General features: G+C 45.1%; 1 protein-coding gene across 2 annotated transcripts in view; it reads right to left on the bottom strand.

The window, feature by feature from the left end:
- ARIH2 (ariadne RBR E3 ubiquitin protein ligase 2) overlaps window positions 1-11,462 on the bottom strand; it is a 44,333-nt gene that overhangs the window by 14,220 nt on the left and 18,651 nt on the right. For both annotated transcript variants that reach the window (XR_014788585.1, XM_084840634.1), the window contains exons 3-4: window positions 1,813-1,880; window positions 841-904 (exon numbers count right to left, since the gene is read on the bottom strand). Coding sequence is in view for 1 of the 2 variants with exons in the window: in XM_084840634.1 (XP_084696760.1) it covers window positions 841-904; window positions 1,813-1,880 (132 nt within the window). In the remaining variant the exon portion in view is untranslated. The remainder of the gene's footprint in view (window positions 1-840; window positions 905-1,812; window positions 1,881-11,462) is intronic.

The raw sequence follows: 11,462 nt of genomic DNA, 5'->3' as shown, positions 1-11,462 counted from the left end.
ACAATCTGGGATGGTGCAGGGCTGAACCAGGGGCTCAGGACAGTACCAGGCACTTTACAGAAGAGAGCAGGGTAACAAGGCTAGGCCTGACTTGCCACAAACTCAGCTATGACCTTTAACAGAGCTCAACACAACCCTCTAACTTGCACATCCTGCTCAGAACATGCACAGAGCTACCTTTTTGCTCAGAGCATTCTTGTATCCCTGAGATGTAAAGCCTCAATCTCACCTGGAGTGAAGATTAAATATACAGCCAAAATCCTATCTACTTGGGAGGTAAATGGAACCCACTTTCCATGCCAATTTGTCTGTTTTTTTCCTCATCACGGAAAGTTATTTTCTAGATTTAAACAGAAAGGGCAAGTGTAAGAGCTGTCTCATTCCAGAAGTGGTAATTTGGTTAGTCATCCTCAAACAGATCACAGCCCAGTGTAACTATTTTCAAAGATCATTATCACAATGCCAGAAAACTAATCCTTTAATGTGCAAGTTCTTTATGATAGCTAAAGATCCTGGCCGCCATTGCTATAAAATTAGCAGCTGATTCAAGTGTGGATTGCAATGACAAGAGCATTTGGTTGCTTTCTGTATTCAGATATTCTGACATTCACTCAAAATCTTAGCACAAACCAAGAGATCCAAAGTAGTCTACAAGGTCAGGCTCTTAGCTTCATACCTGAATTGTATTACTCAGCTCCCCAAGAGCCTCACCTCTTGTGAAGAGGAGTGGCGCCGGATTAGAAGTCAGCAGAAAGAAGACCAGGAGGCAAGAGAACTGGTCTTCAGAGCACTATACAAGGAATTTTAGAGCCAAACACGCCAGAACAGCTAGTTACTTACGTGTTTGGATGAGGCAGGCTGAACTCGTGCTTCCACTAGCAACTGGACAGAACTGGACTTGTGCCTGAAAGCCAGAAAGAAGAGTTAAACTCTAGATCAACACAGAGCCATGACTGTGGAACTGATGAAATCAAAATGCAGCTGCAGATTTTAGTGCGAAATATCTATGCTGATCACGCATTGTGATCTTCACAACCACAAAGCAAAGGAGATCATTATTATACCTATGTTATAAGTGAAGGAGGAGATTGATTCAGGGAAAAGTTCCTTTCCCAGACCAAGGCCTGCTGGTGAACCATATTCATCATAAAAAATGGACTGTTATCCCTTTTCAAATGGTCAAAGTAGCCCTACAACCCAAACCAGCACTTGACTACTTTAAAGAAAAGTCCCATTATGCAATACCAAGCGTGCATAGGACTGCAGCCTTAGAAATACAGTGGCCTCCCAAGAGCAGAGCGGGAGGAGAGAGATACTCCTGGGGGAAGTGAAAAATAACCATCAGTGCTGTGGAGTACAAGTCTCACAGACAGGGAAACTGCCAAAACCAACGCCACCTTTGCCATTCATTTCTATTTGGGTTGCAGCACATATGATGGGGATACAGTAACGGAGCCTCACAATAAATCCACAAAGGTTACTACCTGCAACAACTTTACACTAGCCTCCCTGCCCACACACGTCCACTACACATGTAACTTGTGATCTAAAAAAAGGACCAACATTTTGTAAAGCTTCCTAGTCTGATCACTTGGAGGCAATTCTCACTTGCTGCAGGTGTCCAGGCAAAGGACTAATTACAAGGCTGAAGTAAGTACAGTGCGAGCTTCCCCCACACTCCTATGAGCAAAACGTATAATGCTGCTTTAGATACCTTTGCAAGATGCAAGCAAGAGAAATGCCCCTTTATATTTGCTTTTGACAAGAGTGATGCAAATTGTGTATAAGCGTCTATGTATAAATTGTACATACCTTTCCAAAATTTCTGAGATTTGCCAATGGAAGCTAACTAATACAAGCTTAGCAACTGCATGAGACACCTAAAGAGGAAAGAAAGAATAGACTGATGAAATTAATATTCCTAGAACATCCAGGCACTGCAAGTATATATCTACCTCCCCACAGAATAAGGCCAATTTGTACTTCTACGATGCTAATGAAATCCTTAAGACAAAACTCTCTCCCTGTCAATCATTTCCCCATTATCTACCGGGCTACTTAGTTTTCCACTTGAGTGTCAAGGCTGACAAAAAAACCACTAATGTATGCATTCTGCCCCAGCCTCCTAAATTCAGCACTATGTGGAAACCCAAGATCTTCATTCAGAAAAGGTCACACTAGTGAAAGGGAGCATGACGACATCTCAGCTCCTTGTAAGCATAATCTAATGAAAGGTGGGACTGCATAGCAACAAAGCTCATCCAGGTGAGCCAAAGTGCAGCATAGTCTAATTACTCATTGTTGCCACACAGTCAGAGCAATTTATAACAGAGTACAAGAACCTGTGTGATGTACTGCATAGGAATACTGAACTTGGACTGCGGAACCTGAGTTCAACTCCTCATTCAGCTAGAAAGCCCACCAAGGGGGCTTTGGGCAAATTGTTATCTCAAGTCCAACCTACCTGATGGAACAGTTGTGGGAACAGCCACATACACCACCCTCTGCTTCCTTAGAAATGTACAGTTATTTTTAATGTATACCAGCTGTGAGTTTTATATACTGCTTATTATGGGATACAGCCAAGACAAACAATACTAAACTTTATATAAAACTATGCTGCATGCAAATTTTAAAATTTGGACTCATTTTGAAAACTAGCAGCTGGCAATTAAGAACAGGCGCAAATGCAACATGGGAAAAGGACAGGGCCCAGAAGTTCCCTACCAGATCATTAGAAATGACTGACTGTGCCATGGCTTTGACACCTAGCAGAACTACCACTTGTTTGACCTTCTCTACAACTATGAATATTACATTTGGAGGGCAGGGGGAAGTCAAAATGAAGACCCCTCAGTGTTTCAGAATCTGTGCTCAATATCTGAATCTAAACACATGAAGTAAACACACAGGAAGACACCACAATACAACTACGATGATGGGAAGAGTCACAAGACAATTGCCCTTTATAGTTCTAGTTTAAAGAGAGATTTAGTTCATGTTCCCTCAATATTTAGCTAAATACACCATGAAGGAATGTGTTTCATATACCCAAGATCACAATATTCATATCCGTTATGTCGATGAGTTCACTATGCAGATACAAACTCTCTGGCAATCTAAGAATCTCAGCTCTTCTCAAACAAGCTTGTCCTCACCAGCTGGAGGGTAAGGCTCGATGAATGCCAGACAGTTCAGGGTAGGTCTGCCAGGGCTTCTGCACTACTCCCTGCACTTCTTCAGTGTCTGCTTTGTATTTCCCTGCTTTCTCCTATCCTACTCTGCAACCAAAAAAAAGGCTTCCAGATTTTTTGGATAACCTAAACCTTGTAAAAAAGAATTATGCAAGTAGAAGAATGCAAATGTAGGCCATTTGCATAATATATTCTGTGCACAAAAGTTAAGTTTGCTTGCTTGGCACAGAGAACCTTAACAGCTCTGTCTAACACTCTACTGATTCAAGCGACTTGACAGCTAAAGGAGCATTAAGTACTCCACAATGAGTGGTTTGGACATTTAAGACTTGACTCGACTCATACAAGGCCTTTCATATCACAAACTGCAGATTGCAAGGGTAGCATAGGCTTGAGCTTCAGGTCCTTTGGTACGAGGCAGATGTCTGCAAAACTGATTAGCAGGAAAGCACTGAGAGCCAGAATTGTCCTGTGCTCTAGTGCCAGATGGGCTGTGTGACCTTCATCCCAACACTTGATATCTCCATTTCTCCCCTCAGGCCCACCTGGAGTATGGAACACAGCAAGCTTTCATTAGACTCAATATGGCAATTTTAACAAACTCCTGGAGGAAAAAAGAAGCCTCTGGTTGTTTGGTTTTTTTAGCATATTAATATGCATCAGAAAGGTTATATTTCTTCCAGTTCTTCCTGATGCACTGAAACAGGAAGAGAATCCTAACAGAATCAAAGTCACTGTGGTTTCTCTTAGTTCCCCAGTCTCCTGCAACGCAAATTCTTTTGCAGAAAAGCACTGCAACAAATTGCACTCAAACAATTCAGAGCAATTGTTCTTTCCTATTTTTCAGGATGTTGCAACATTTAGAATAATGAGCAACTTGAAGTAAGAGCACTAACATGGTACAAAGGAAAAACTTGCTGGACAACAGTTTACAGCAAATCATAACACAAGACTGAGGTTAACTGGCAAGTTGTTGTCCTTATTAGTCTGGTGAAATTACGATTTTTAATGGAAATATGGCCATTAAGGATGAGCTGTAGCCAAGCAACCAGGCAAGTGCTGGTTGTGTCTCACAGCTGTATGCCCTTCTTCATTTTTGGCCCTTTGCTTCCAGGCCTGGTAAGCAGGGCAATCTAATAGCACTTCAGATGCCTCAGTATTTTGTGAAACCTTGCAGTTCATCTTCATGCTAAAACAAGATCTTTTTCTCCCACCACCACCACCACTCTGTTTACCAAAGCTTGCTCAGAAAATAACTTCAAACAGTTTAGCCCGTTGGTGGCAGCCACAGGGCTTCTCCTGCACAGCTAAATAATCATGAACTACTGTCTAGCACCACATTTCATGAAAATTTTGAACTCAGCCCAACCTCTAAACTTACTCTGCTTGCCTCACCCTCCAACCAACTCAACACAGACAATCAGTTCAGTAGACAACTGCCCTGCTTCACTTTCATTCTCTCCTCTCTCTGAGGATAGAGAAGGGAGCACACCACAACTGGCTGCTTTACTCCAAAGGACAGGAATTGAGCTGCTCTTTCCTTCAGCTACTGCTTATACCAGCATTCTCCTGCCTCATGCTCTCCGGATGTTTTAGACTGCAACTCTCAGCAGCCCCAGCCAGCATGGACAATAGTCAGGGGTGGTGGGAGCTGTAGTCTAAAACATCTGGAGGGCACCAGGTTGGGAGAAGTTTGGCTTACATGGTCTCTCAGAGCCTAAGTATATACTTTCAGTTCCAGGACAGAATATCTACTTTATTTACAATATTTATATACTGCTCCACACCAAAAGACTTTGGAGCAGTGAATAGCAGAGATAAAAGAATAAAACACCATGTTAAAATAATTAAAACATTTTAAAAGAAACAAATTCTTAATTTAATAAACCACAGCTGGTCGCTCAAGGAAGGCCTCTTGAAATAACAATGTCTTCAGGAGGTGCTGGAAGCATAAATTACATTTATATCCCACCTTTTTTCCAAGGTGGTGTACATAATCCTCCTCTCCATTTTATCCTCACAACAACATTGCTCTGCAATGCCAGGTCTGTTACCCAGAAAACCTCCCTCATCCACGACATGATCCTGGATGAGGGTGCAGACCTGGCATGTATTACAGAGATCTGGCTGGCCGAAGCCGCTGCTCCAACTCTTGCGGCCATGTGTCCAGCCGGATTTTCGTATGCACAGCAGCCAAGGGCTGGGGATCAGGGAGGGGGAGTGGCTGTTATCTATCGAGAGTTCTTGGTCTTCACCAGACCCCCTCTCCGGGAGACCAAGGTTGATGAGTGCATGTACTGGGGGTTGGGCCCGAAGGGCAGTCTGGGGATTCTGCTCATGTACCGTCCACCCTGCTGCACGACTGACTCCCTGGCCGAGGTGCTTGAGGTGGTCTCTGATGTGCGTGTGCAGTCCCCTAACTTGTTGGTGTTGGGGGACTTCAACGTACATTCGGGGGCCGTCCTCACAGGGACACCTCGGGACTTCATGGAGACCATGGCTTCCTGGGAGCTGCACCATATTCCAACTGGGCCCATCCATGTAGCTGGTCATGCACTAGACCTTGTGTTTGTTTCTGGAGAAGCAGGGAGTGATCTGGAAGTTGGGGGTATATCCACCATCCCCAGTACACTATCTGGTGACGTTGGACTTCTCGGTTCCACAACCCTTCCACAGGGGTGGAGGGCCCATTAAAATGGTCTGCCCCAGGCATCTTATGGATCCAAATGGATTCCTGAACGCACTTGGGGATTCTCTGGAGCACGCCAATGGCCACTCGGTCGAGACCCTGGTGGGTGGCTGGAATGCCGCAATCACTGGAGCATTAGTTCGGGTGGCTCCGAAACGCCCTCTCCCCCTGAACAGGGCTCCGACTGCACCATGGTTCAATCCACAGTTACGAGCTCTGAAACAGGAGGTGAGACGGCTAGAGCGCCGGTGGCGGAAGTCTCGCTCCAAAGGCGATCAGACACGGGCTAGAGCTGTATCTTCAGCCTATCACGTGGCACTGAAGGCAATAAAAAAGGAACATTATGCTACCTCTATCGCATCTGCAGAGTGCTGTCCCAGGAGGCCGTTCCAAGTGGTCTGCAGCCTGGTCGGTCCACTTGCTCCGGAACCGCTGGAGCGTTCTAAGGCCTCCTGTGAGGCCTTGGCAAGGCACTTTGCAGATAAAATTGATCGGATTAGGAGTGTTCTTCCGTGAGCTGTGGATACAGTTAGTGAGCAGGAGGCAGTCTGTGGCACACCGGTTTTGTGGGATCGGTTCCAGCTTCTTCCTCCTGATGAAGTGGACAAGGTGCCTTCATCTGTAAGGCCGACTACCTGCTTACTTGATCCTTGCCCATCTTGGCTCATTATGAGCTGCAGAGAGAGGCTGGGTGAGGGGATCAGGGTGGTGGTGAACGTCTCCCTTGAGGAGGGAGTGATGCCATCAGCCATCACAGAGGAAGTGATCAGACTGCTTTTAAAAAAGCCCTCCTTGGATCCTCAAGTTCTGAACAACTTTTGCCCAGTCCCGAATCTGCCTTTTTTGGGCAAGGTGATTGAGCGGGTGGTAGCGATGCAGTTGAAGGCACACTTGGAAGCAGCCGATTATCTAGATCCATTTCAGTCAGGCTTCAGGCCTGGGCATGGGACAGAAACGGCCTTGGTTGCCTTGGTGGATGATATGAGCAGGGCTCTGGATAGGGGCGAATGCTCCTTCTTTGTTCTCCTCAACCTCTCAGCAGCTTTTGATACTGTTGACTACAGTATCCTCCTGGATCGCCTGGAGGGGTTGGGCACTGGAGACACTGTATTATGGTGGTTCCGGACCTTTCTCTCTGGCAGGTACCAGAGGGTAGCACTGGGAGAGGAGGTTTCGGATCCGTGGCTGCTGACTTGTGGGGTGCCACAGGGTTCCATCCTCTCCCCGATGCTATTTAAGATCTATGTGAAGCCACTGGGGGCTATCATCAAGAGGTTTGGGGTGCAGTATCATCAGTATGCGGATGACATGCAGCTCTACCTCTCGTTCAAATCCTCACCGAGGTTGGCTGTAGAATCCCTGTCTAAATGTCTGGAGACGGTGAGTGGCTGGATGGGGAGGAATAAGCTGAAGCTGAACCCTGACAAGACCGAGGTACTTTTGGTGGGAGACAAGAGGAGGTTGGGGGATGTTGACCTGGTGTTGAATGGGGTACTGCTACCCTTGAAAGGCCAGGTCCACAGCTTGAGGGTCATTTTAGACTCCCAGCTGTCCATGGAGGCTCAGGTGTCAGCTGTGAGCCGGACAGCACTGTACCAACTCCATCTGATACGGTGGCTGTGCCCCTACCTTCCCGACCATCTGCTCCCATCGGTAGTACATGCCCTGGTTGCCTCTCGTTTAGACTACTCTAATGTGCTGTACGTGGGGTTACCCTTGAAGACGGTTCGGAAGCTGCAGCTGGTACAGAACGCGGCAGCTCGCCTGATTAAAGGCAGCCGCCGCCGAGATCACATCACTCCAGTGCTGAAGGAGCTGCACTGGCTACCAGTTGTTTTCCGGGCCAAATTCAAGGTGTTGGTTTTGACCTTTAAAACCCTATACGGCTCCGGCCCAGCCTATCTCAAGGAGCGCCTCCAGCAACACCGGATAGGCCGCTCAACAAGATCAGCCTCGGATGGCCTTCTCTCTGTCCCCATCAGCCAAGACAGCTAGGCTGGTGAGGATGAGGGAGAGGGCCTTCTCTGTGGTGGCCCCCACTCTGTGGAACTCCCTCCCTAGGGAACTCTGCCATGCCCCCTCTTTAATGAGCTTCCGCCATTCATTAAAAACATGGTTGTTCAGGCAGGCATTTGGGGTGGGCTAGGGTAATTTTAGAAATGTGATGTTTTTAATGTTGAATTTTATTGTATAAACTATTTTTATTGTTGTACATCGCCCAGAGTGGCTGGGTGACCAGCCAGATGGGTGATTAATAAAATAAATAAACAAACAAACCCTGTGAGGTCGGTTGATTGGCCCAAAGTCACTCAGTGAGCTTCCACGGCCGAGCGGGGACTAGAACCTGGATCTCCCAACTTCCATCCAACACTCCAGCCACTACACCACACTGGCTACTTTTAGCTACTATCAGTCTTCCCAGAGCATCGAATCACTTGCAGCAGAGCCTCAGCATGCACTATGCTCCACACAGGTTCTCATGCACCCACTCAGAGGGTTTCACCACAAGTCTGAGCACTACGGCCTGGTGTTACGGAAAATATTTGAGTATTGGCATGACAACTATTCCTACACCAGAGGATTATAGCACGCACTGTGGCAGTTTGGCCACATATGTGCAGATGTTCACCAGCCTACTAGATCAGAGACATTCATAAGGAAGAACGCAGTTCAGGATTGGTAAATACAACATGCTCTAAGAACCAGGCACGTTATTCACTGTGTACCAGATTAAGCCTGTGGACTGAAAGAGGATCTCTGGTTAAATCTTGGAACAACTTGTTCTTCACATTTAATCTCTGTGCACTAGCCTTAACCCAACTGGTCTGCTACACACACAGCTGAAGTCTCTTAACTAGTGCAACTAGCAGGGTTCAAATTGTGAGAGAGACCCAAAGCAAGTCCCAGTGAGGTAAATATTTAGTTCTTATTTTCTTTGTTAGGTTTTGAGTAATAATTCCAGAAATATAAGATTAATGTTCTTCTAGTGCACTTCATATGACCCATATTTAGACTCCAATACATTTTTTCATATTACAATATTTAGCATTTATGAAGTGCTTGAAATGCACTCTAGGTACATTTCAGAGATCCTTATAACAGCCCTGTAAGGTGCCAGTACGCTGCAAAGAGAGAGGTCTGCATAATGCACCCCATGACATTTCAATCTGGAACCACAGATGCAAAGTTCAGTGTCTTTGTCACCACACAACTATCTATAATAATCCTTTGGTTGCAATTCTATGCACATTTGTTTGGGAACAGGTTTTACTGAACACAGGAATTTGGATCCAAAGTATCACTGAGACGGGCGTGAGTTGTCCGTTTACACCAGTTCTTCCCTCTCTCTCAGCAGCAGCACCCCCCTGAATAGCATACCATTTCAGGGTCTCCCATCGGTTCAGGAGCATGAAAGGCTGCAGTAGAGAACATTTATTTGGATCCAGTCCAGTTGGACTTAACTCCTAAGAAAACATGCATAGGATCAGGCTGAAGTATAATGACATATTCTCTGTGATAATATCTGTGAGGAGCAGCCACAGAGAGACAACTCCAAGTTAACTTATTCTCATAAACATAGATAAAAGTGAGGGCAAAATGCGTTAAAAGCTTATTTTCTTAGAGGTAGTGCAAGACTGAGTCAAGACTTTAAACATGACTTTCTGAGTCATAGCTCACACTCTTAACCAGCTTTTTTTTTAAGTTGCTAGTTCTCAAAGTCAAAGATATTTTCAAAAAATACGGCAACAAGTGCTATAAGCTCAAGAACAAAGCAGCATGAGAGCAACCCTTTGGTATGTGTTTTTCAGATTTCTTGGTTTCCAAGTATATAACTTATTTCTGAAAGATTAAATCAGTGTTTCACAAATAGGAGTAAACCATGAGTATCACAGAACAACTACATGCCCACCAATCTGAAAGTCACCATATTGAAGAGGATATGCAAATATTAGCTACCAACAAGCCACAATATGCACATATTGTGATTCAATACACTTCTGATGTGGTCCTCAGTGTTAGACAAGGCTGGCTCAAGCAGAGCAGGGGCCAGTTTAAACACACAGGGTACAGAATGGTCCTTTTCTGTTTTAGTCAACAGGATGCTAGATTTGCTGTGACATTTTTACTTTTTTGCACAGCCACATTACTCATTTTCTAGGTTAACTAAGGAAATACTAAGGTAAATTATCAGGTATGTTGACAAATCTATACAATTTTGTGGTGCTTCCCCCACTCCCCATATACGCTACAAAGATCAATGGCTGTGAGATGAAAATTTTAGCTTTCTGCAAATCCATAAACATGGCAATCTTTATGTAATCCATAAAGCATGAACAATTTTAAATAGCCTCTACACTTGTGGCTCATTTCCCCAGTCCAATGAAGAGGCAGTAACGAGTATCAAAGTGACTTTTCTTCAAATATAGGTAAACAAGTTTGTGTGATATGTGGTGTTCCCAGTGAAGAGGCTTAAGACTTCCTGGCAGCAATATATTCAAGCCTGCCAAAGAACCAGACCAGACATTCTGATGCTTTGCCATGCAAGATATTTAATTTTACTTCATGCAAGCTGATACAGCATGCCAAATGCCAAGCTTGAGACTTAATAGAATGCTTTCAAACTTCACTGGAATAATAATTGCTTAGCTTTGTTGTTCAGTTGTTCAGTCGTGTCCGAATCTTTGTGACCCCATGGACCATAGCATGCCAGGCCTTCCTGTCCTGCTCTCTCTCCCGGAGTATGCTCAAGTTCATATTCATTGCATCGGTGATGCTATCTAGCCATCTCATCCTCTGCCGTCCCCTTCTCCTTTTGCCTTCAATCTTTCCCAGCATCAGGGTCTTTTCCGGGGAGTTTTCTCTTCGCATTGGGTGGCCAAAATATTTGAGCTTCAGCTTCAGTATCTGTCCTTCCAATGAGCACTCAGGGTTGATTTCCTTTAGGATGGACTGATTTGACCTCACTTGCAGTCCAGGGGACTCGTAAGAGTCTTCTCCAGCACCACACTTCGAAAGCATCAATTCTTCGGCCCTCAGCCTTCCTTATAGGCCAGCTCTCACAGCCATATGTTACTACTGGGAAAACCATAGCTTTGATTATTCGAACCTTTGTCGGCAAGGTGATGTCTCTGCTTCTTACTATGCTGTCTAGGTTGGCCATAGCTTTCCTCCCAAGAAGCAAGCATCTTTTAATTTCATTGCTACAGTCACCGTCTGCGGTGATCTTGGAACCCAAGAAAATAAAATCTGTCACTGCTTCCATTTCTTCCCCATATATATGCCAGGAAGTGATGGGGCCAGATGCCATGATTTAGTTTTTTTAATGTTGAGTTTCAAACCAGCTTTTGCACTTTCCTCTTTCACCCTCAACAAGAGGCTCTTTAGATCCTCTTCGCTTCCTGCCATTAGGGTGGTATCGTCTGCGTATCTGAGGTTGTTGATAATTCTCCCGGCAATCTTAATTCCGACCTGTGATTCATCCAACCCGGTGTTTCTCATGATGTACTCTGCATAAAAGTTAAATAAGCAGGGCAACAATACACAGCCTTGTCGTACTCCTTTCCCAATTTTGAACCAAT

The sequence above is a fragment of the Heloderma suspectum genome, chromosome 2 (genome assembly GCF_057233095.1).
Source record: "Heloderma suspectum isolate Gila_16-S chromosome 2, 16-S_ref, whole genome shotgun sequence".
NCBI lineage: Eukaryota > Metazoa > Chordata > Lepidosauria > Squamata > Helodermatidae > Heloderma > Heloderma suspectum.
Note: the sequence above shows the minus strand (reverse complement) of the source record. Positions and strands in the feature narration are given on the sequence as shown.